The following is a 27,207-nucleotide window of genomic DNA, read 5'->3' on the forward strand; positions in this document are numbered from 1 at the left end:
TGACGTGGCTGGCGCCCTTTACCCAGCCCCAGCTTGCCTGCAGGAAGTAGTAGAGGGCAAAGAAGGCAGTGGGAGAATCCTGTTGCTGGGAGTGTTTTCTGAGTCAACCCCGGCAAGGAGACAAGAACGGGGAGAGAAAACGTTCACGTTATCAGTTCAGTATCCTTATGCAGAAACCCTCATTTTTATGAAGAAATGATTACATGTCATTTCAGAATGTTACTAAAATTAAAAAGAAAATATGTCCAACTTCGGAAACTCGTACCCCACCCCAGCAACTGCTTGCAATCTTGGCTCTCACTTTCTGCCTCAGTCTTCCGTGACCCGGCTTTTTGGGGGAACTACCTGTTTTCTGACTACCTTGTACAAGAGCAATTAGCGCGATATTTGGCCGGCGGACCCCACCACGGAGTCTGCGTGCGAGAGAAACTCGAGCCACAGCCTCCGCGCCTGCGCGCCGCTCCACCTCCCTTTCCGCCTCCGCTTGGGAAGCTCCCGCTCACGCAGCAGTTGGAGGCGGCTCGTCTGTCTGCTGGCTCGTCTGTCTGCAGCCTGTGGTCTGTTGAGTCGGGTTTTCACGCCACCTGTGACGGGTCGCTGGCGGGGGGCCCACTGCTCAGCGCCTGCGCTGGCTGAGGGCTTCCGTCACCATGGCAGCGACCCCTGGGGGCCCGGGTAAGCGCCCTCCGGGCTTTGGGGCTAGGGCTGGGCTCTCCACGATTGGCTTGAAGTCCCGCACTTTCCCCGGCCTCGCGCTTGTGTTTGGGGGGCGTTTTGAGAGACTCCTCTGGCAGCACAGCTCCCTTTTTCGGATCCTGGGGGTCGGCATTCTTAGCGCGCCCACACTGGATTGGCTGCTGTGGGCATTAAGAGAAAAGCGTTTGGTGCAGCTAAGAATTGAAAGAATATTGTGCTCCATTTTAAAATGATGTTTTTGAGATATTTTAGGTTTATAGGGAAATGGGGAGAAATAGATTCTCTGTATGTCCCCTAGCTGGACACAGGCGTAGCGTCCCCATTATCAGTGACCCTCAAGAGCGTTACAGTTGTGAACGTGCATTGTGACACATGATAACCCCCGAAAGTCCGTAGTTTACCACAGGGTTCATTCTTGGGTTTACATTCTATGGGTTTAGACAAATGTATAATGACATGTAGCCACGATTATGGTAGAATACAAAGTATGTTACCACACCCCTACCCATCCCTGATAATCAGGGATATTTTTACTGTCTCCATAGTTTTGCCTTATCCAGAATGTCATATAGTTGGAAGCATACATTACGTAGCCTTTTCAGGTGGGCTTCTTTTACATAGTAATACATGCTTACGGTCTTTTTATGACTTCATAGCTCAGTTCCTTTTAGCATCAAATGATATTTCATTTGTGGATATACCACAGTTTATCCATTCACCTGTTGAAGAACATCTTGGTTTTGGCAGTTATGAATGAAGCTGCTATAAACATCTGTGTGCAGGTTCTTATGTGGACATAAGGTTTCATCTCCTTTGGGTAAATATCAAGGAGTGCAGTTGCTGGATCATATGGTATGAGAATGTTTAGTTTTATAAGAAACTGCCAAACTATCCTCCAAAGTGGCGGTATCATTTTGCATTTGCACCAGCAATGAATGAGATTTCCTGTTGCTCCACATCTTCACCAGCATTTGGTGGTGTCAGTATTCTGGAATTTGACCATTCTAATAGGTGTGTAGTTGTACCTTGTTGTTTTAACCTGCATTTTTCTTATGGCATGTGATTTGGAACAGCTTTTCATATGCCTGCCATCTATTTATCTTACATGGTGAGGTGTTAAGGTTTTGACCCATTTTTTAAATTGGATTGTTTTCTTATTGTTGAGCTTCAAAAATTATTTGTATATTTTGGATAACAGTCCTTTATCATATGTATCTTTTGCAAATATTTTCTCCCAGTTTGTGGCTTTTTTTACTCTTGACATTGTCTTTCTCAGAGCAGAAGTTTTTCATTTAAATGAAGTCCAGCTTCTCCATTATTTCTTTCATGAATGTTGCCTTTGGTATGTATCTAAAAAGTCATTGCTCCACCCAAGGTCATCTAGGTTTTCTCTATGTTATCTTCTAGGAGTTTTATAATTTTGCATTTTACATTTAGGTCTATGATCCATTTTGAGTTAATTTTTGTGAAGGGTGTAAGGTCTGTTTCTAGATTCATTTTTTACATATGGATGTCCAGTTATCCCAGCACCATTTGTTGAAAAGAGTGTCTTTGCTTCATTGTATTACCTTTGGTCCTTTGTCAAGGATCAATTGACTCTCTTTATGGAGTTCTATTTCAGGGCTCTTCATTCTGTTCCACTGATCTGTCTATTCTTTTACCAATACTGCACTATTTTGATTACTGTAGCTTTATAGTAAGTCTTGATGTTGGATAGTGTCATTACTTTGTTCTCCTTCAATATTGTGTTGGCTTTTCTGGGTTTTTTTGTCCTCCATACAAATGTTAAAATCATTTTGTCAATGTCCACAAAATAAGTTGGTGGCATTTTGATTAGGATTGCTTGAATCTATAGATCAAGTTGGGAAGAACTGACATCTTGACAACATTGAGTCTTTCTATTCATGAACATGGAATATCTCTCCATTTATTTAGTTCTTTGATTTCATTCATCAGAGTTTTGTAGTTTCCGTTATATAGATCTTGTACATACTCGTCTTTTGTTAGAGTTATACCTAAGTATTTCAGGGGTTTTTTTTGTGCTAATGTAAATGGTATTGTTTTTCATTTCAAATTCCATGTGTTCATTACTGGTAAGTAGGAAAGCAATTGACTTTCATATATTAACCTTATATCCTTCAACCTTTTTCAGATTAAAATTTTTCCTGATTGTAAACAATACATGCCCATTATAGAACATTTATAAAGTATATTGAAGTAGGCAAAAATTCATGTATTGTCAATACTCAGAGGCAGCACTAATAACTTTTTGGTATATTTTCTAACAATTCTGACTTTTAAGAAAATATAGTTAAGATCATAGTATATATGCCACCATATACTACTATATATCTCTTATTTTTCTCCCATTTTTTAAAAACAAAGTAGTTTATTAAAGCATTAGTTTTTAGTGGCTCAGAATAACACAGATTTATTATCTTATAGTTCCAGGGGTCAGAAGTCTGAAGTGGGTCTCACTGAGCTATAAAATCCAAGTGTCGGTAGGCATGGCTGCATTTTCTTGGAGACTCTAGGAGAGAATCCGTGTTCTTGCCTTTATCATCCTCTAGAGACTGCTTGAGTTCTTGGTTCATGATCTCTTCCTCCATTTTCAAAGCCTGCAATGGCTAGTTGAGTCTTTCTGATACTGCATCACTCTGACACTGACTCATTCTTCTGCCTCCCTCTTTCACTTACAAGGATCCTGTGATTACATTGGGCCCACCTGGATAATCCAGGCAACTATCTCCACCTCAAAATCAGCAGATTAGCAAACTTAATTCCATCTATAATCTTAATTCCCCCTTGCCAAGTAATATAACATAGTCACAGTTTGCAGGGATTAGGACAGACATCTTTGGGAGATCGTTATTCTTCCTGCTACAGTACTTATACATATTGTCTCCACCTTGCTTTTTTTTTCCTCTTAACATATCTTTGCGAGTATATCATTACACATAGACTTGCCTCTTTTTAATGGCTGCATAATGTTCCATTGTATAGATACACCATAATTTATTTAGTGAATTCACTGTTGGTGGATGTTTAGGTTATTTTTCACTTTTGCTATTACAAACAATACTGCAATAAATATCCTTGTATCAGATGTCATGTCCCACATATAAGCATATCTGTTTATGGATACATTTATGAAAACCTATGAAAGTGGAATTTCTGGGTCACAGGGTAGATATATTTTTCTTCTTAAAAAACGTTTTTCTTTTTTGCTTCTTATTGAGATAATTTGCATACCATGCAATTCACTCATTTAAAGCATGTAATTCAGTGGTTTTTAGTATATTCAGAGTTATGTAACCATCACCACAGTCAATTTCAGAACATTTTCATCACCACAAAAAGATGTAAAAAATATGGGAGGGGAAATATGTGAATTCTACGTTTAGCTCATTGTTTTTTCTGTAAACCTAAAACTGCTCCCCCAAAAGTCTTACTTTGAAAAATTGCAAATAATTTTGCCTTTCTATTAGTCCTATTTTTAGAGTTGCAGCCTACTTAAAATAATAATAATAATATACTAAATCCTAGATAATTGGAGTCTTCTTAAATTCTGTGTGTGTGTGTGTGTGTGTATATATATACACATATATATATGTGTATATATATATGTATATATATATATATATAGTTGTGGCTAAGTATAAGGTAGCAGTTTCACTCATTAACAGGTCAAGGAGAACTTTTCACTTAAAAATTTTAAATTTCTGGAGTCATGGTATGGTATTTTATTATTAATGTGTAAGATGCTCTTATAAAAATTTTGATGTGTCCACAAGGTGCTGTGGACACATCCATAATGCACCATTAGCTAACATTTAGTTTTTTTCTGGTAACATGCATGTTTACCATTTTTGTGAGTCTTTTGGTGTATCTCAAAAACTTCATTCTTAACAGCCAGATCAGTTACATATTTTATCTTGACAATATACTATGATTTAATTATTTTCCCATTGTTGAACATTTCTGTTGTAGCCAGTAATTAATGTGTCTTTTAAAAATGCTTAACTTAAATACTGACAAAAATAATGGCCACATATTTTCATTCAAGAGTCTGACTATCGTACATGCTAAATAGGGCCACGTGTTTTGGGTGGGAGACTGCTTGGGGTATAGTGGATGCTACAGGCTGATTCTCTCTTAATTTTGTAGCCCAACATGGAGAGTGGTTGCTAAGTTCCATGCACATTAGTTAGAAGTTATCTTTAATGCCCCTCCATTCTCTAATTAAATTTTACTTTTTCTCAATGTCTTATCATCAGTTAATGATGGCCATTTTTAGTTTTTACCTGTTGTAAGGTAGAGTTAGTAAGCAAATGATTAACAGAAGACACAATCTCATGCATAGGCAATTTGCAGCCACTGGGTAGGCACTTATATATGTTTAAATAAATGAACAGGAATTAGGGAGGAAAGATTATGGTTAACTGTTTTCACTGTTTTTCAGCCTTTTCTCATTGTTATACTGGGACATGGCATAATTTTGAGTAGACCTACATTCAAGTGTTTTAGTCTCAGTCACATATTTTAATGCTTAATTAAGAGAAAATCTGGTCTGCCAAAAAGCAGTTGATAGATATTATAGAGATAGAGAATTATGTATATTTGTACATACTAGATAAATCTGTTAATATTAACTCAGGAGTTTTCTTAGTCACTCATATAAATGTTGCTGAGACTCATAATCTGAAAGTAAATATGCTTAAATGTGTAATTTAAGATTCTAAATTAAATTAAATGTGTAATTTAAGTAAATATGCTTAAATGTGTAATTTAAGGTTCTAAATTGTTAATATAAATATAGAATGGGACTTCAGGTGGAGAAAACGATTACATGGTACACAATTTAAAGTTTTTAATATAGCTTTAGTTTTACATATATTTTACTTATTTATGGGGCTTGGAGAGGATGTGAAATTCCTGCTTTAAAAATATCTGCTTCTTACCAGTCTGTTTCTTCCGGCATACTTTTTCATGCTTCTGAGGTTCATACTATCCTATATGTTTACTAATTATTAATTACATCTTACATGTATATACATGTGTATATATGTGTGTTTATATATATTTGTACATATATATATATTAAATGCCTGCCACTTCATAATACTTGTTCTCAGTTTTTAAGAGCTTGTGTTTTTCCCAGTTAAATTACTTTATTATTTTATCTCAGTATATGCTGTGCCCTTTTTTATAAAAAATAAAAATTTACCCCATAAAAAACAATCTGTTCTTTTTAATATAAATGCTGTTATTTTAGGATCTTGGAGTGAAAATATACTGGAATATTTTCTGAGAAATAACCAGATCACAACAGAAGATGGCGCTCAGATCACCTGGTATCACGCCGCCAACCACAAGGCACAAGTGGAGGAGGCACTGAAAAGTAAGTCAGTACAGTTACTTGTGTTTACACGGGATACTAGATGAATTCAACTTTTTTTTTTTTTTTTTTTTTTTTTTTTTGCTATCTGGACATGTTTGCCAGGTACCAGAGACTTAGATGATCTAAGTGTAAATTCAGGCTGACATAAACATTTTTATAAAGGATCTCATTTTGTTTACTAAATGAACAAATTTGCATAATGGAAGAATTTTCTTATTTTCCAGAAGTGATTTGCCTTTTCTATGCCTTATTTGAGACTCTTATATATTATTACATTTGCTTACATATTGTAGTGGTTTGAGTAAAAATTTTAAGTAAAAATTTTAAGGGTTGTGTGTCTTACATATTTTTCTCTTTCACAGTGTACTAAGGAGAGGCTCAATAAATATTTGTTGAGTGGCTGGATGAAGTCATTGTGTACTAATTTATAATTAATTGCCGTGGGCCAAATTGAGGCCTAGGCTGGAAACCAAGCCTTTTGGTTTATTAACTCATTCTGTAATCATGTATTTTTATCTCCCCTCATTATATAACAGAGGAACATTACAGCATTTTCTCAGCCTTTTCCTAGGAAGTACCCCTGTTGACTGTATCAGCAGAGGAGAAGGAAAACCTATCACCAGAGGGCTGGGTCATAGCTTGAAGTGATCTGGTCCAACAAGGAAAATTCCTTGAAGTCCTATGTTTTATTTTAAAATGTATGTTTTTTCTTTTGCATCCAACTCAATTATATATCTGGATAATGTATCTGAATATGTATTTCTTTTTTTTATTAGTTTCAGGTGCACAAAACAATGTAATAGTTAGACATTTATCATTTATATCCCTCACACTGTGTCAACCCCCCTCCCCCCATGCACTACCCCTCTGACATCGCACAGAGCCAATACATTTCCACTGTCTCTATTCCTAATGCTGTACTCCGCTTCTTGTAACTATATATATACATATATATATATATATATATGTATATATATATATATATATATATGTAAAATTGTAGTTGACATTCATTATTGTTCAACTTCAGCTTCAGGTGTACAGTACGGTGATCAGGCATCTACATCATCCCTGAGGTGGTCTCTCTAATGAGGCAAGAGTCCATCAGGTACCCTACAAAATCTTTACAACATTATCGATTACATTCCCCAAACTGACTTTCATATCCCCATGGCCATCTTGTGGTTACCGACTGTGCTTTCTAATCCCCTCACCTTCCCATTTCTTTTATTGTAAAGATACTATTTTAAATTGCTTTTCTTTCTTCCTCAAAGGGAGGAACTTTGTCTAGTTTAATATCGAATCCCTGATACCTAAAGCAGTACCTGGCACATAATCACTGCACAGTGATTATTTAATAAGTGAATTTTAGCAAAAGCAATGCTTCAGGAAAAAGTTGATCCATACTTGCCAGGAGCTGGCAGGAGTAGGGAACAGGGAATGAATGCTGATGAGTACAGGGTGTTTCTTTTGGGCATAAAGAAACTTTTCTGGAATTAGGTAGTGATCATGATTGCACAACCTTCTGAATATTCTAAAGACCATTAAATGGTAAAATTTACAAGGGTGAATTTTATAGTATATAGATTATATATCAATTTAAAAAATGGAAAAAAGGAAGCCACACAAGCTTCTTCAACCATGTGAACAATTCATCTTTGGCAGAGGGCTAGAAGCTGTTTGGACAACACCTGGATATTGCTTAGAATTTCATTTGTACAGAGCAAAGGGAGTATGGTTGGCTTTCGTATCTCATTCTGTACTTTATCTCATTATAACCAAAAGAACCTAAATATGATCTAGCCTAGGGAAGAGAGATATAACAAGACACCATTGGCTGCTTACCCCATCCCCTTTCTTCTGGAGAGGACTCAGTTTTATTGAGGTATCCATCTCTGCCCCATACAGCCGTGTGGAAGCTGACCGCTTTTCTATTCTAAGGATTGATTAGAATTAGTTAATCAGTACTTGGAATTCCCTTGATGATTCATGTTTCCATGTTAGGCAGGTGATCTAACCTGGCTCAGTCAGACCCAAGGAAAGTATAATACTGAAACCTATAATTACTGAAGAAGATGTCTATCTTAAACTAAATATGTGAATATGAAGGATGTAGCCCCCATGACATCGGTAGCCATCTTACAATCATAATAGAATGATCAGCCATAAGGTGAACACAAAATAAGGGCAGTGAAAAATAGAGACATAAAGACCTTGATAATATCACTGAGCTGCTGATTATACCACACCTGGAGTCCACCCTACCTCTTGACTCCCAGTTATATAAGATGATAAGTTCCTTTATTAGCTTGAATCTGAATTTCTGTTAGCTTGTGGCCAGAAGCATCTAGTAGATACATGACTCAATCCTAATTTGGCAGATCATTTTCCCTGCTTCTACTTTTGCTCCTGTCCAGTTCATTTTCCACCCAGCCTCCAAAGTGGTGTTTTTAAACATACATCAGGCCTTTTTTTGCTCAAAACCCTTTAATGTTAATTCCTTTTAAAGTCCTTAATATAACTATAGATGGGTACTCATTTAGTTCCACCACTCTGGCTTCCAGGAAAGATTTTCCCCTAAATGCTTTGGCCTCTTCCTCACTGATTATTTTCTTCTCACAGAGGTAAAGAGAGTGTTTAGGTTTGTGCTTTTGACTGGGTGGAGCTGATGTATGAAAGGTACTGGGCAAAGGAGTGCGCTCCTCTCTCTTCTTCCACCTGGACAGTGGGTATTTGTATAAGCTGGGCCTTTGCTTCACTTGGACTTGGCACGCTCATTTAGCTCTCAACCAAGCTGCATCCTCTGACCTAGCTTTGTAGGTGATTAAGGTAATACTGTGAGCCCCATCTGCCAGCATGGCTATTTTATTTCTCAGAATCCATGTGCAGAATGGGTGCTACCATATTTCCCCGAAAATAAGACCGGGTCTTATATTAATTTTTGTTCCAAAAGATGCATTAGGGCTTATGTTAAGGGGATATCATCCTGAAAAATCATGCTAGGGCTCATTTTCTGGTTAAGTCTTATTTTCGGCGAAACACGGTATTTATTGGAGTCTTCAAACCACCTCAATAACCTGTAAAGCCCTGCATAGACTGGCTTACTTCTCCAACTTTACCTGTCACAGGGTTATTACATTCCAAATATTCTGTCCTTATAGTTTCTCATATGGCTAAGTCCTTTTCCTCCTCGGGCCATCATAAATATGCTTTCCTGGAATGTTCTCTCCCCACACTTTGCCTGGCTAATCTCTTACACGTCCTTGGGTATCAGCTGAATTGCCACTTCCCCAAAGACTTCCTGACCCCAGAATCAAAACTCAAGGGTATTCCTTGTACTTTTCCTTCATATGTGGCCTTTTGTGACGGTCTTCTTTTAGTTAGCATGTTTTCAAGATCCATCTATGTTATATCGTAGCGGGAGTGCCAAAAAAATGTATATAAGTGGACACTTTGGTCAACGTTGCTCAAGCAGTAGTTTGCCGTAATCAGAAGTGTCTGGACGCTGATGGTAACCACTTTGAGCACCTCTTGTAATTGCAGAAGTCAAATGTGACTTGCATTCATCTTTTGTTATTGGTGTATATTGAGTATTACAATTTTAATTCAGTTTTCCTTTCTTAAACTGTATATATATATTTTTTGGCATCCTCTGTATATCAGTACTTCATTCATTTTGGAGGCTGAATAATATTGATTGTATGGTTACACTATGTTTTTATTACCCATTTTGGTTTGTTTCCATTTTTTGTTTACTATAAATAATGCTGCTATAAACAATTGTATACAGATTTTGTGAGTACACATGCTTTCACTTCCCTTGTATTATATGTCTGGGAGTGGAATTGCAAGGTCACATGGTAACTCTTATGTTTAATTTTTGAGGAACTGCCAGACTTTTCTAAAGCAGCTGTATCTTTCTACATTCCTACTAGCAGGATGAATGAGGGTTTGGAATTCTCCACTTCCTTGTTAACACTTACCGTCTGTCTTTTCAGTATAGCCATCCTAACGTGTGTGTATTAGTATTTCATTGTTTGGATTTCCATTTCCCTAAAGCCTAATGATATTGATCATCTCTTCATTTTTTTGGGAAATGGTCCATTTGCTTATTGGGTAATGGCCCATATTTGCAGCTGAGTGGCCTTTTTCAGCTTGTTTCCCGCCTGTAGAAATTTAAAAACCCACAGACCTCTTTTCATTTTGAACTACCTCTGTCTCTTTGGGTAGTTCCATTAAAAGTGTATTAGGATTTCTGTATGTCAAATTATAAACTGTTCCATTAATCAAAAACCTCACCCCCAAAACTCTTGGAGGTAAGCGTTTCTCTGCTTTGGTCTGCTAGTTAGGGTGTTGTGGGGTAGCACCCTTCAGATTCTAGAAGTTTTTTTGTGTAGATGTATGGGTATATGAGGCACCATCTTTCTGAGGTCTTAACAAATGGTCTTGTAGTTGCACCCTTGATTTGATCTTGACCCTGAGGCCACAGCTTACTGGCAGCATCCTGGATTTAACTTTTGGAGTGAAGCTGTCTCTTACTTTGAGATTCTTTTACCAGCTGGAGAGGATAGGTTTTATTTTCTAACTAAATGCAAATCCTAAATAAGAAATATTCTATATCCTGCTTAAAATCTAACTAGTTAATTATTTAACTCAGCTGTCTTCCCATTCTTTATCATAGGCAGCTAACAGAAGCCAGTTGGCACGTGCAGCATTCTGCAGGGAAACCTCCTTAGCCAAATCCACAAATTCATTAGGTACCCTCTCTTTCACCAGTTGCTATAAGTGGCAAATGTTACCAAAAGTTTCACCACTATATAAAACAGGTGGTCTGTTCTCAAGCTTCCAATGAGAATTTCCTCATTGCTCTTACAACTGCCTTAACAGTGCACCCCCTGCCTTTCTAGAATCCGCCAGATCCTAAAGCCAGTGTCACATGTTCCAGGTTTTTATGGCAGTGCTCTACTTCTAGATAACTATTTCTGTTTGTACTCTATTGCTATGTGATAAACTACCCCCAAACTTTGTGGCTTAAAATAACAGTGATGTATTATTTCTCATGATTTTGTGAGTTTAGCTGGTTGGTCGTTCTTTTCTGTTCTGTGTGGTGTAGGCTGGGGACACTCATGTTACTGTCCTCGGTAATCTTGCCTGAACTTCTTTGCATAGTGGCTGGCTTACCAGAAGATGAAAGCAGAAGCTGCTAGGCCTTTTAAGGACTAGAACTATTACTGACAGTTTTGTTTCCATTACCTTCTTTGGGTCAAGCAAGTCACAAGACCAGCCCAGACTCAAGGGGAGAAGAAAGTCATGAGAAGAAAAATATGTCTGTATGGGAGGACTCGTTGCCAATCATCTTTGGAGTCGGCTTACCATGGCCTCCTAAACACATTCACACTTAAGTGACTGGTGAGGCTTATTAGCTTGTCCAGGGATGTGTATTTTTAAATAGTAGTTAAGTTTTAAGTCACAGAATGGAACCTGTAACATAGGATTTCAAACTTAAGCAATAAATAGCTGTAGTTTCTAATTTGAGGAGTGAGAAGGAAAAAAGGACTATTTTTATTCTCAGAAACTTAAACAAGTTGTTTTTAAGCCTCCCTTTGTTTACTCACTTTACTATGTACTGGGAAGAAAGTAAACAATATGCCAATAGCTTAAGAGCTGTGTGATCTAGGGAAAGATACTTAACTCCTCATCACCTGTCTGCTCATCTGTAAAAAATGACAGCATGTAAAGACCTAGCACAGTACCTGGCACTTAGTACTTACTCACTGTTAGTTTTCTGTCCTTCCTTTCATCTTTATCACAAGGATACTGGCAGGGCATCTCCTGCAGTCCCTGTTTTGTTAGCATTAACTTCTTTTATTTGGACAGGTACTGCTCACATGATAGAGGCTGATGTCCTTCTTCCAAGTGATGGATCAGAACATGGCCAACCAATCATGGCCCATCCTCCTGAAACACACAGTGATAATACTCTGCAGGAATGGCTGACTGAAGTCATGAAAAGCAATAAAGGCATCAAGCTGGATTTCAAGAGGTATTGGTCAAATATGTTCAATCTTTGGTTGTTACAGAATAACTTTGGGGAAAGAAATTAATAGCCTCACATATCTGTGCTTAACTAACTAACTTTGTACTTTTATCTGAATTGGAAGTGGAATTGTGCATTAATATATTTCAGGAATGGACCTAAGAACCAGTGAGTTGTTTGCTTGAATTATTTCTTGGGGATCATCTGAGGCTAAAATTAAATTAAGTTTTATAAAAGAATTTATTATATGTGACTATTGTGATAACAGAAGAGTACATTTAAAATGCTACTTTCATTAAAAGTAGTTCAGGAGAGAGAGAGTTGAGAACATTTTGTTGGGCTGGTTAATGCATATCCTACTTGATTTGTGTTGTCATATTTGTGTACATGGAATCATTTAGAATTCTTCAATACCTGAAATGTTACCTAAAAATAGTATTTGGGAGGCATTGATGATGAAGAGCAAGTTTAAGTATCATTTCCCTCCTAGTGGTTATCATAGGGGATTTTACTTTTGTGGTATTTTGGCAGCATAAAACTTATAGGTAAACCTAGGAATATGTTGTGACACCACAAAACCTTAACCATAAGCCCCTGAAGGCAACTTGTATGAACATCTAGGATTTATGGTAAACCTACCCCATCTCTGAACAATATTTTTAAATTGAATTATCTAGAATTAATAAAGATTTGGACAATAATGTTTTCTCTGAACAATATTTTTAAATTGAATTATCTAGAATTAATAAAGATTTGGAAACCTTTCTTGTAGGGTTATTAAAATGTTTCTAATCATTCGTTGTGGGGCTAAATATACCGCTAAACTTCATTATATTGTTGGGGAATGAAAGAGCTACTTAAAATGGAAAAGCTTTTAGAGTGGTGAATGGTCCAATTCCATTTTATTGACAAAGAAATTTAGTCCCAGAGAGATTAAGTGATTTACCCAAGGACAACAGCTAAACTTGACATCTGAGCTAGGACTAGATCCCAGGTTTCCTGGAACCAGTTCTCTGTACCATGAAACAAAGCATTTGATCTTTAATGCTTGACTCAAAGTTTTAGATCTCCTTGTCTTTTCATGTGCTTAGCTTTTTCTGTGTTTTCTGTTGTAATTTGAATCTTTCCCTGTGATACATTCTTTGGCTCCTCACCAGTCAAATCAGCTTGTTTGTTCCTAAACACTGACAGCTATCTAAAAGGGCTGAGCCACAGAAAAAAGATTTGCAGGCTTTGGTCATAACATATTTGAACAGAGCTGCCAGTCTGACTAGAGAGTTCATACTCTGAACCAGAACTCTGCACTTACCACTTACCTGTGTAAGAGTAGCTGCATAATCTGTTAGTCAGGTTTTACTCGTTCTTGTATTATACCTCTAAGATATTTTGTTTAGTAAACAAATAATAACTAAGTCATATATGATGATTTTTAAATTTTATGTGGAGTTTTAGCAAACTCCTGTGTTTTGGCAAAAAATTATTTTCTCTTAGGATGTAATTTTAAATAGTTTATTGCAATTTTAAGTATGATTATTTTGTCATCCCCAATTTCTAAATGAGATTTAATAGGAAAATAGGATGTGAAACTCAGAATTTTGACTTATAAGTAAGTCTTGAGGGGGAAAAAGCCTACTTTATAAAAATTAAGTTTATATTTTTTTCCTAGGGGTTTAAAAAAGTACTAAGCAAAGAGAAATTTTAGATAATATTCTGATCAGGTCTTCTCTCTTCAAATGATCAAATTGGCAAACCTTTCAGCAGTTCTTTATAGGAAACTTAATACAAATATGTGTAAGAATTGAGAATGTTAGCCACTGGTATTTTTAATTAAAAATACATGGAATTTGGAAAATCTAAATAGACCTATCAACAATAAGGAAATTGAAACAATCATCCAAAACCTTGCCAAAAGCAAAAGTCCCAGACCAGATGGTTTCACTAATGAATTCTACCAAACATTCAAAGACGATTTAATACCTGTTCTCAAACTCTTCCAAAAAATTGAAGAAGACGCAATACTTCCTAACTAATTTTATGAGGCTAACATTACCCTGATTCCAAAACCTGGTAAGGATAATACAAAAAAGAGAAAACTACAGACCAGTGTCTCTGATGAATACAGATAACAAAAATTCTAAACAAAATACTAGCAAATTGAATACAACAATACATTAAAAAAATTATAAGTTGTGACCAAGTTCACTCCAGGAGCACAAGGATGGTTCAACATATGCAAATAGATAAGTGTGATACACAACATAAACAAAATAAAGATAAAAATCACATGATGATATCAACATACAAAAAAAGCATTTGACAAGATGCAACACCATTTATGATTAAAACACTTAATAAAATGGGTATAGAAGGAAAGTACTTCACCCTAATAAAGGCCATATATGACAAACACTCAGCTAATATCATACTTAATGGTGAAAAACTGAAAGCTTTTCCTCTCAAATCAGGAATAAGACAGGGTTGCCCCCTGTCACCACTGTTACTCAACATAGTATTGGAAGTCCTAGCCAAGGCAGTCAGGCAAGAAAAAGAAATATATAGTAGACACTTATATAATGGTGGGATTTCAAGTTTGGGGAGAAAATCTGAGACTAGATATTATCAGATGGAGAAAAAAATGTTCAATAGCCCTATGTCAGCTTAGTAAATTGAGAAAGCCTAAAATGTTCCCTATGGAATGTAAACTGGAAATTAGTGTTTAGCCCATCCTCTACAGACACCAGATTTCTTAATAAATCAGTCGTTTTTGGAAAAAGAGAGGTCAGCAACAGACATGCATGGATTAGTTTGAGGGTTTTCCCCTTCCTCATGTATGAGGAACAGAACTCCCCAGGGACTTGGCTGCTGCTCTAGGACTTGCAGACATGCAAACTTTGGAGTCACAGAATTGTGGTTTTAACATGGTATTGATACCCTTCAAGGCAAAAAGCACGTGAGACGGAGAAATGACAGCATCTCCATCAGAGTCTGCAAGGTCCAGCATTAGTCAAGAGAGAAAAAAGAAGCTTCTGATATGGGAATAGAAGTGAAAGTCTAGAGGCTGGGTTCCTCTTGTTTTAATCGCAGTATCCTTGCTCACTAATAAACATAACCCAAGAAATGAGTGTCTGTTCTGCAAGTAGAGGGCCCAAGAGGAGTGAACAGCGATCTAAGCATAGGCAGGATTCCAGTCCCTTAGGAAGAAATGTGAAAGTGTGAGAAGCAGATGCTGAATGTTTTAACCTCCAACATCTGTCTTCCAGATTCTTAGCCTCCATCACAGTATTCACTAAAAGCTAGTTTTCTTAAAATGCGCGTAGGCGTTAAAGGTTCAGAATTATTCAATAGCGTGGTTTTCCAGTAAAGTTTGAGAATACAGGTTTTAAAAGTAAAAGTTATGTGGGGTGATTAAAACCTTATTGTTTCATAATCTGTAGGTGTCAATTAGATGTTGGAAAGTAAAAAGAAGTGAAGTTGCTTTTTTATTTAAAAGGAACTAAAATGTAGTTGTCTCTAGTTTCCAGAAGAGGAATTTGCAATAAAGGGGGAAAAAATGAAGTTTATAAAAGCTTTAAGGAAATGTTATAATTTTACACTTTGCAATCATTTTTAGAAATGTCTTTATGCATCCAGACTCACACAAGAATACACGAAGGAAAAGAGGCTCTTTGTTTTCTCCAGTGTCATGAGTATTATAGACATGGTGCCTGAGTATACTTTGGTTATTTTCAAAAATGTGAATTTGCAGATTATAAGTATCTCATTTTTAAATCTTATTTATACTTGTATATTCTCTGATGAGTGACTATTTGTGTCTTTTCTTAAATTGTTTTTATACTAAGTGATCCTAATACAGAATTTTGAAACCTCTATCTGTCCACAAGTGACATTGTTCATATGTTTATAGAACCTTTAAGATACCTTCATGAATAAGAAGTACAAACCACCATATTGAGAGATGGCATATGTTAACTTTCCCCTCTGGTGCAATGGGAGCTTTGATTTTGTTTAATTGAGGCATTATTGTATTATACTTTTATTATTAATTTGAGAACATTAAAAGTCTAAAAGAATTTCTTTGTCCTTTAATTTGACAACAAACTCTGTTTTCAGTCTGGCAGCTGTAGCACCATCCATGTTGCTCTTGGAAAATGTGAAGAGGCATCTGAAGCGTCCTGTGTGGATTAATGCTGATATTCTTCCTGGTCCAAATGGAAATAGCAGAGTAGTGGATGCAAAACCTTTTGTAGACACTGTGACATCTTTCTTTCCAGATGTGACATTTTCCCTTGGTTGGACAACAGGATGGCATCCTGAGAAAGTCAATGAAGGTAATAATTTAAAAAATGTTCAAAATGTTTAAATTGTTCAAATTAAATATACTCCAAATATAAAAGTAAATACCTTGAATATAAAACAAAAAACACATTCCACAACAACTAAGAGCCTGATGGAGAGAAAGGCCTGGCCCGGAAGATATGTGTATGACTCTTCTTTTTGTGATTTCAGATGCACACTACATTCATTAGTGATGTTCAGTCACCAAGCTTCCATAGGAAATATTTATTTGCAGGTCTAGAATAATGAAAACTGCCTCTTTACATGGTCTAAACAAATCCTATATTGGACTCTTTGAACTTGTAAAACATTCTGTAGCCTTTTTTTTTTTCTTTTTACCTTGGAGCAAATCCTCAATGTCAGATGAAAGATAAAGAAGTAGTAATAAAAGCTTTTCATGTGATGTGAGGCCAGAAGTAGGGGAGTGTGGCTGAAAAGCACAAGTTGTGCTCTCTAGACGATGGAAGGGCCTCCAAACGTTGGCTGCTGGAACCTTGCTGCTCTCGTGCTCTCTTCTGCTGGACAGGGGAGTGGGTGACCCTGAGATGCTCCTCCAGGCTGGATCCCTTCTTTCCTTAATATATTCCTACGGACGGACGGATATTCAGTTGCTTTTTCCTGGCTGAAACTTATTACACTATTAGATTCATCTTTCTATTTCTTCATACATCCCTAGGTAGTGATTCCCAGGTAAACAGCCAGTAAGCAATCAGATGCTCTTGGGATACCTGTTCTTGTGATAAAACTAATGAACTAAGAAGGTATGGAGATGTCAGTCTTCATCCTGTGTCAGGGCATTCATTGTGTTACTTGCTAGTGTTGCTTTTAGTAGTAATTTGCTGTTACATCTAAATGTAATTTGCTATTGTCATTTTTAGATGTAAACCTTTTAAGTCTAACATGAGATTAGAAAAACTGCTATCTAGTGAGTAGTGACGTTTAAGTTATAACCCCCTGGTTCAACAATTGATATGATTGAGAGAAAAAAGAATATGCTTTAACTTAATTCTATTTTAATTTTATCATTTTAATTTTTATTAGTTTCATTAAAGAATATAGCATATAATTTAAAGAAGGTAAACCAGAAGCAATTTAGTAGCTTCCTGACTGATTCTAAAATCCTTTCAGTCACAGTTTCACCCTGACTTTATCCCCAGGCTTGGCCCGAATGAAAGCACACCTGAGTCACGGTGTTGAATGTTTCCAGGCTGCTCTTCCCCCGCTGGCCTCTTGTCATGGCCAACATGCGCCTTATCCTCCCTTACTTCTTATGCCACAGATTTTAGAAAAGGGTTTATAAATTTATAGTAACGTAAGTATAGCTTCTGATAGCAGCCCCTTTTTCTAATTACAAAGATAGAATTTTCCAGATTTTAAAGGAAAGCAGACATTTCCCTTCTTTCATGAGAAATTTGGCTGCTAAACTAACATTTTTCTGTAAAATGCACCTTTACTGACCAATCCTTTTTACAACCTGCTTTTGATAGAGTTTAGGGTTATTTAAAAAGTATAAATTATTTTCTGAAGTTGTTTATAAACATGCAGGTGTGTTTTCCACAATGTCTTTTTTTTTTCCCACAATGTCTTAATATGATTTAAAACACATACATAAAAGTCAATTTTATCATTATTTCTATTTTAGATAAAATGTATGAGAAATTTGGACTAATCCCTCCCAAATTGAAGTTAATTATTACTTAAACAGCTAGTAAACACCTAGCAGCCATCTTTCTCTTGGAAACTTACTTATCACAAATGCAAAATCTAAGTTGATAGAGAATGTTAACGCTGCAGATGTACCTAAGAGCCTTAGACTCTTTAAAGTAAATCTAGGGTCAAAATTTGCTGTTTTTTTCACTTGAGAGATTAGTAAATTGATTTTAGATTTAATTTTTTAGCTACATTTTCCACTCGAAACATTTTCTTGCATTAAGTAGTATTTTAATTCACCCTAAATCCAAGTGCGAGTTTTTATAAATTACCCATGAATTGACCTATTCATAGGTAATTTAGTTTTTAATTTAACTGACTTTTAGGATTCCAATTAGAAAAGTTAAATTTTATTTCTTTTCATTTCAGGTTACAGTTGGACAATGGTAAAAGAGATGGAATATATATGTAGTGAACTAAATCAGCCTGTAACATTTCCTGTCAGAGCAGCATTAGTCAGGCAGTCTTGTTCTCAGTTACTTTGGCTATTAAGGAATTCAAACAGGTATGTATAAGTTTAACAGTATAGTGTGTGCATGTGCATGTGAGTGTGTGAGAGACAGAGACAGAAGGAGGATGAATACTGAATACATCAAGATGTAGGAGCAAGAATGAATACGGATTCTGTAAGCACACTAGAATGGAGCTCCTGGAACCTTACCTTAATGTCTATTCCTCACAGTAGTTTTTGCACATAGTAGATGGCCAGTAAATGTTTTTGTCACTGTTTTCATTATGTTCCACATTCACAAAAAGTTGTAAGTGGATAAAACTTTTCCTCTGAATTCGATCATAATTTCAGAAGTCTTTTCCATATAAACATTTTATTTTAATATGTAATAAAAATTAGTTGGGCCACCTATTAAATATTAAAATATAGTACAGAGGTACAGTATTAAAGCAGTTTTGATACTATCTTTTTAGTAGAGTAGTTAGTAGGATAGCAGGGAAAGTCCAGAAATAAACCCAAATCTATTCATGGGAATTTAGTATAGGAAAAAGCTAGCATTTTAAGTCATTAGAGCAAAAGTCCAATAACTCATATTGGGACAACAGGCCAACAATGTAGAAAAAACCAAGCTAGCACCGTACCTTAGTCCTTCTTCCAAAATATATTCCAGATGAATTAAAGACTTGAACATCAAACATTAAACATTACATGCATAAAGAAAAAAATGAGATGAGTTTTTATATAGGTACAGAATGGAGAAGACCTTTCTTAGTAAGGCACAAAACCTAGAAACTATGAAAGGAAAGTTTGATACATTTGAATATATAGAAATGGAAAGATTCTGATAAAGCTATCCTCAATACATATGTCAGACGGGGGTAAAGAATTCTAACAAATAGAGAATTTTCACAAATTATCCAGAGAAAGACCCAGTTTGATAATTCACTACATTGTAGCGAGTAAGGGAAACAGACACATACATTAAAGAAATATCCATATTTCTGTGGATACTGAATTTTTATTAAGTACTTTTTATGAAAATAACCATATTTTTCTCCCTATATCTATTTGTAAAATATGTTAATATTTCGTAATGGTGAACCATCCTCATATTTCCAGAATAAACCCCACTTGATCATGAGTTATTATTCTTTTTAATATGCTGCTGCATATTTTAGTTAGGATTTCTGCATTTGAAAATAAACTTAATCTAGAGGTTTTTTTCTTTCTCAGTTTTAGATATCAATGTCATGTACATTTCATTAAAAAAAAAAAACTAGAGACCTTTCCTTCTTTTTATGTGTTCTGAGATGTTAAAAATAACATTGAAATGGCCTATACCTGAGTTTTGGTAAATTCAGCTATGAAGCCCTCTAATCTTATGCTTTGGGGAAAGCTTAACTCATATAACCTTTCATGTTTCTTATATGGTAAATGGTCTATTTCAATTTTCTGTTTCTTTGGGAGCCAATTTTATGCATTTTCCTAGAAAATTGTTGATCTCATACAAGTTTGAAAGTTTATTTATACACAGATATTTAAAATAGTTTCTTATTCTTTTAGTTTCTTCTGTGTTTTTAAAATAATATCCTAATTTTTTTAATTTGATCTTCCCCCCTTGTTTCTTTTTCAAAAATTTTTTATTGGGGGAATATTGGGGCACAGTGTTTCTCACCAGGTCCCATCAGCTCCAAGTCGTTGTCCTTCAATCTAGTTGTGGAGGGCGTGGCTCGGCTCCAAGTCCAGTCACCGTTTTCAACCTTTAGCTACAGGGGGTGCAGTCCACCATCTCATGGGGGAATTGAACCAGCAACCTTGTTGTTCAGAGCTCCTGCTCTAACCAACTGAGCCATCCGGCTGCCCCCCGTACCTCCCCTTGTTTCTTGATTAAACTAGACAGTGACATATCTCTCCTTTTTTTTTAAGACCCAGATCTTGGATTTATTTAGTTTTTTGGTTTATGATTTAATAATTTCTGCCTTTTATCTTTTAAAATTTTTGCTTTACATAGTTTCTTCTCATTTCTTGAGTTAGATACTTATTTATTTTCGTTTTTATTTTTATTAATATGTTAATATTTATTAGTATAAATATTCAAGTCTATACTTGTTTTCTCGGACCACAGCTTTAGCTCTATCTCATTGTACTTATGTGTAGGTTTTCATCACTGTTAGTTTTAAATATTCTCCAGTTGTGGCTTTTTTCCTTTGTCTCAAAAGTTGTTTTAAGAGAAATTTTTTTAGGGATCTAGGTGGTAGAATTACTTTTTTTATTTTGGCTTTGTTAATAGTTTTCTAGGCTTACTGCATTGTAATCAGATAATGTCTATATTATTTCTACTTTGTAGACTTTATTAAGGTTTTAATTAATGGCTTAATATATGGGTATTTGTATAAGTTAATGTATTTTTTTGAGGATACTATTTGGCTGTTATAAACAGAAACCTAAATTATCAATAGCTTAAATAAGTATTTCCCTCTCACGTAACTGGGAAAGCATAAAGTAGTTCCGGGCTGATTTGATGACCCCACAGTGTTGGGCCCTGTGGGATAAATGCCTTTTATGTCAGTGCTCCACTTTCCTTAGGAGATTGACCTCATCTATGTGTGGTCAGATTGCTTACTGCGTGTCTGAGTTCCAGTTGGTAAGAAGGAGGGGAAAAAGAGAAGTTCAGGACCTGGCCCTCTCCTTCAAGGGCACGGCTTGGACATGCACACACTCATTGGCGTGACTTAGTCTTGTACCTATACCTCGCTGCAGGTGAAGCTGGGAAATGTAGCTGTTATTCTGTACACTCCTCTGCCTAGTTAGAATTCAGGGGCTTGTTATGTAAGAAAGAAAGGAGAATGGATATTGGAGTAAACTAGGTTTCGGTGACACATTAACATACATTATTGGTTATGTTATATAAGTCTTTTATGCCTTTTTGTTTGCTTTTAAAAATATTTTTAACTTGATTCTACATTTACATGACTCAAAAACCAAAGAATAGAGTTACACTGTGGAAAGCCTCTCTCCTACCCAGTCCTGTCCAACCTCTAATCACAGTTGTTTGTTTCTTATACAACCATACTAAGTCGTTTCTTTATGCATAGAAGAGTGAATACAAACATAGATTCTTAATTTCCCCTCCTTTTTAAAACAAAAGATAGCCTATTACATACCTTTCTTCTCTTCTGTTCTTTGCTTTTTTTTTTTTTTTACTTAGCAATACATCTTGAATTTCTTTCCAAGGTTCTGCATTTTTCTTTTCCTAAGTGCATCATATTTATATATGTACTATAATTTATTTAACCAGCCTCCTATTGATGGACATAAAGGATGTTTCTAATCTTTGATATTGCAAACAATGTGTGCCATTTTGTATATGTGCAAATATATGGCATCTTTAATATTTGGCCGCTTGCTCTTATAGACAAAGAGAGTTAAAGCCTCCAACTATTAAAGTGTTTTTGTCTGTTTCCTCCTCTACCTTTGTAGTTTTTACTTATGAAATGTTCATGATACATTATTTGGTGCATATTCATATCTGTTTTATCTGCTTGAGGAATTTTACCTTTATTATTAAAAGATCTCTTTCTTGGACTTGTTTAATGATTTTTTTTTTTTTTACCAAATTTAGTCTTTTTTTTGTTTGTTTGTTTGTCTTGAATAACTTTGTCTTATCCTTTCTTTGAAAAAGTTTTATTTTTATTGACTTTTTAAAAGGTGATTTATCATTTATAGTTTTAGACCTACAGAAAAGTTGCAAAAAACTAATACATTTTCTTTACTCAGATTCCTAAATTGTTAACATTTTCCTGCATTTATCCATTCTCTCTCTCTCTCTCTTTCTCTCTCTCTCTCTCTCTTTTTTTAAATATGTTTTCTGGCATGATACCTCTTTATCCTTAAGTACTCCAGTGGGTACCTCCCAGACAAGGATACACTTCTATATTACTACTATGAAGCCTCCCAATCAGAAAATCAGCATTGACACAGCATTACCATGCAGTCCACAGACCCCATTCAGATTTTACCAACCATTCCAACAATGCTTTTTACTTCTTTGTGGTTCAGGAAACTCTCCAAGAACATGCATTGCATTGGTTGTCATGTTTCATCAGTAACATGAACAGGTTAGGCACAGATTTGGGGAAGATTTTTGTAACTCAAAAGGGCTTCAATACAGAATTTATAAAGAATTACCATTCTATTATTTGTCACAATTTATTCTCTCGATTATTGAATGACATTTAGATTGTTTAATGATGTTGGCTATTACAAAGATTGCTGCTTTGAACATTCATACACACACACACACACACACACACACACACATACATACATATCATGGACCACATGTGCCTGCATTTACAAAGGTTATATCAGAAGGAAATTTCTAGGAATAGAATTTCTAGGTAATAGGGTATCCATAGTTTCAACTTTAGTAGATCATGCTAAACTGTTTTCCAAAAAAAAAAAAAATGAATAAACTGTAGCTACATATTTTAACTTGGATAAATTTCACAAATAATATTCAGCAAAGGAAGCAAGACCAAGCATAATATTATATACCATATGATTCCATCTATATAAAATTCATTAACAGATAAAAATTAAACTGTATTGTTTAGGGATGGATATGTAGGTGGTTAATAAAGAAAAGAAACAAGATGGCATCGCTTCTCGGCCTTTTGGCTAAGATCAAGTGTAGAAACAAGATGGCTACCAGCAGAGTCACGGCTGTGAGGATGCCAGGGAGAGGCAAGGTGGTGATGGAGCCCTGACATCTGGTGCCTCTCGAGTGCTCTTGATGGTCTTCTCCTTGATTGGTGTTTTGGTTACACAGGAGTTCATTTTATAATAATCAGTTAAAATGTACATTTATGTTTTCTGCATTTTTTTCTATATAATGTCACAATAAAAAGGGCTTTAAAAATAAAGCTTGAGAATTGATTTGAATGAAAACAGTTTAAGAAACACTTAGGCAATTTTATTTTTCCTATTTCAGTTTAAATACAACAGGGAAGATTAAAAGACGCAAAATAACACTTGGGATACTCTTCTTTTTTTTTTTTTCCTGATCCTCTAACTTTTCTCATTTTTTTTTTTTTTTTAAAGATTTTATTGGGGAAGGGGAACAGGACTTTATTGGGGAACAGTGTGTACTTCCAGGACTTTTTTCCAAGTGAAGTTGTTATCCTTTCAATCTTAGTTGTGGAGGGTGCCGTTCAGCTTCAAGTTGTTGTCCTTTCAGTCTTAGTTGTGGAGGGCGCAGCTCTGCTCCAGGTCCAGTTGCCGTTTTCTAGTTGCAGGGGGCACAGCCCACCATCCCTTGCAGGAGTTGAGGAATCGAACTGGCAACCTTGTGGTTGATAGCCCGCGCTCCAACCAACTGAGCCATCCGGGAGCTCAGTGGCAGCTCAGCTGAAGGTGCCGTGTTCAATCTTAGTTGCAGGGGGCACTGCCCACCATCCCTTGCGGGACTCGAGGATTTGAACCAGCAGCCTTATGGTTGAGAGCCCACTGGCCCATGTGGGAATCGAACCGGCAGCCTTCGGAGTTAGGAGCACGGAGCTCTAACTGCCTGAACCACTGGGCCGGCCCCTGGAATACTCTTCTTTTAACCTAAATTCGTATCTGTGTCTTTTTATAAGGTTTGTCACCATGGTGCTGAAATATAGTTTGCCATTTTAGCAAAAAATACAGGTTTTTAAAGTAATTCTCATTTTTTCTTTTCTGTATTCTCAGGTATAGTTTCAAAATTCTTTTTCATTTGTCACATACTACTTCTATGGGAAAAAATCCAAAGTACTTCCCTCTGTTACATTTCTAGAATAGTGTCACCATCCTTAGGACAGAAATGTGTCAACAAGAATATGTACCTTGGTTAGAGTGTTTTTTATTAGCAGTAGAAAAAATGCTTGGAGATTTCCCCCTGGAGTCTGACGGTTTATGGGGAAAATAAATATGAAACTACTTAATAGCTTTGTATTTCCCTAGACTCCAGTGCAATAGGGGTAATGTAATAGTAATGTCACTAGAAGAAATGAAAATATACAATTTAAATAACATTAAAATTCTGAGCATATTCTTCTATTCATAGTAAATCTGCATATATTATTATTGTTTTTTAACTCCAAAAATGGATCTAAATTTATTCCATTTGGCATTCTTAGTGGCATCTCTCGGCATTCTTGTATCTCATACAGAACCCCCCAGAAGGGATATTGGAGCCACTTATTAGTGAATATGAATGTTGGGAATGTCAGTGAAATTTCTGTCTCTTCACAGCCCTTTCCAGTTGTGCTTTTGACTCTGGTGAGGCTACTGAAGAAACCCAGGTTAGAGCTATAGTTTTTGTGTAGCGAACAGATTCTTTGATTAGCAGTGTGATCTCCTCAGTTCTTTTTCAGTGCTACCCAGTCTGGGTTTCTAAAGCCGTTTAACCTTCCTGCGATTCAGATAAGCAACAGAAATGTGAATTTTTTTCTCTCTAGTCCATTTGACTTGATGAAGGAATGAAACAGGAAAGTATAGTTCCACCATTGCTAATTGATTTTATTCATCTGTGTGAATTTGGGGTATAGACAAATGAGAGTAACTATTTTCAGGCTTATTGGAATTCATCATCACTGTTTCTTATCTTTCACTTTTAACTATATAATTGTTTTGTTTTAATGCAGATACAGCCTGACTGTTTGGACTGGAAAAAATGATAACTATTCCATTGATGATTTACTTTGCATTAGAAACCATTTCGACAGAAAGCAAGTTTTCTATGACATCTTGGAACCGCAGAATCATGAATTTAAACAAACCATTGGAATCAAAGTTAATCTCTAAGAGGATTCTTCTAAATTATTTCATGTTTTGGTTTCATAATCCTTCTCTGCTTTGGTCTAAATTAATTATCATATAAATTACAATGATTGATTTATGCTCCAATTCTTCCAATCAAAAAATACCAATACGCACTGTATTAGGCATATGTTCTTATAATACTGTACTTATCTAAAAGATTTGGAAAGAAAAATTTCAGTAGGCCTTGTCTAATAATAATTTAGGAAAATGATACTTGAAAACCCTTTATAAAAAATAATTTTGATAGACTGAAGATAATTGAAAGCATCCATGTGTCATAAAACAGGTATAAATCACATTTTGTTGGCACTTGCATTCCAGAGATTCCACAGAAACATGGCACCCTTTTTCCTTTTCCTGAAGAACTGGTTATTTCAGAGACTACAAAAGAGTAAGAAGTCTTAAAAAAGTTTTTAACTTTCACAGGCGTGAATAGCTTTCTCATAACAAAATCAAATCCATTTACTGAAAACAATATAGATTTAATCAGATGGATGTAGAATTTCCATGTTGTTGGGAATATAGTGACAGCTGTGTGTATTTTTGTATTCTTTGTTTCAATGATATCTTCTCTATAGTGAACAAAATAGTTTTGGAGAGGAGAATTTTAATCCTGGTAACATATCATTTAATTTTCAAGTTTCTCACCAGTACCACCTTAGTCCAGGCACTTGTTCTGCTACTAGAGTTTTAAAAACTAGTTCTTTGTGATTTCATTCTTCCCACTCTACTCAGAGATACCCTGAGTATTTCTGCTGAAGAAAAATTTTAAAAACACCTCTTTCTTTATGCCAAATCAAAAGCCTCCAGGAGTTTCCTACATTCAACTTGATTGATTTTCACTCTTTCAAGACCTTATATACTCGTAATGTAGTCCCATTCTGAAAGTCAACTCGCTGTCCTCCAACACAGCCCTTCATTTCAAAAATGCCTACATCCGTGGTCTCTAGATCTTACTTTAGCAGTTAATTTTGACTATTTAATATTGTTCACTAATTGTGGCATATGTGTTAGTTGTATCTCCTCGACTAGATCATGAAGTCCTTCATGGTAAGGGAACATTCTGAACTGTCCTTTATGGTACCTGGCATAGTACTGAGTAGGACATTCAGGAAAACATGTTGCTTCTTTGATTTATTTTATTGAAAAATTATTTACCAATGAATGTCCTAAAATATGTAATTTACCTTTTGTTTATCGACTATTTTCTCCCAGAGAATAAAGTAGTTCTATTTAGAAAAAGGAGCTTGGGTTTTTAATTCAGAGAGATTTCCCTTATAGCCCCACTACAGTCTCTTACTAGCCATAGATTTGTGGAAATATTTAACCTCCTTGAGTCTTGGTTTCCTTATCTATAAAATAGTGGGGAAAATGAGGATTCTCTTGTAGGGTTGTGAAGATTAAGGGACATGGATGGAGGCATCTAGCTCAGTGCTCATCACGTAGCAAGTGCTCATAGCCATTGTAGGTAGGTAGGTAGGTAGGTAGGTAGGTAGAGGTAAGAAATATAACATGAAACATTATAGACATATGAATACTTAAAACAATTATATTTGTACTTTAAATTATAGCTCCAACTGAATGCAATATTGTCAACATGTAAAACTTCACTTTCTTTTTTAAATATTAAAGATTTTTTTCAATTACAGCTGACATACAATATTATGTTAGTTTCAAGTGTACAACATAGTTACTAGACATTTATATAACTTACAAGTGACCACCCTGATA

General features: G+C 35.7%; 1 protein-coding gene across 1 annotated transcript; it reads left to right on the top strand.

The window, feature by feature from the left end:
• The first annotated feature begins 440 nt into the window (after positions 1-440).
• On the top strand, positions 441-27,207 carry FAM151B (family with sequence similarity 151 member B). The gene is made up of 6 exons (XM_033111110.1): positions 441-675; positions 5,972-6,097; positions 11,975-12,140; positions 16,245-16,462; positions 18,549-18,684; positions 25,299-27,207. Exons 1-6 carry the CDS (start codon positions 651-653, stop codon positions 25,456-25,458), a joined length of 831 nt encoding a protein of 276 aa, XP_032967001.1. The 5' UTR covers positions 441-650; the 3' UTR covers positions 25,459-27,207.

This window comes from Rhinolophus ferrumequinum, chromosome 7, assembly GCF_004115265.2.
Source record: "Rhinolophus ferrumequinum isolate MPI-CBG mRhiFer1 chromosome 7, mRhiFer1_v1.p, whole genome shotgun sequence".
Taxonomy (NCBI): domain Eukaryota; kingdom Metazoa; phylum Chordata; class Mammalia; order Chiroptera; family Rhinolophidae; genus Rhinolophus; species Rhinolophus ferrumequinum.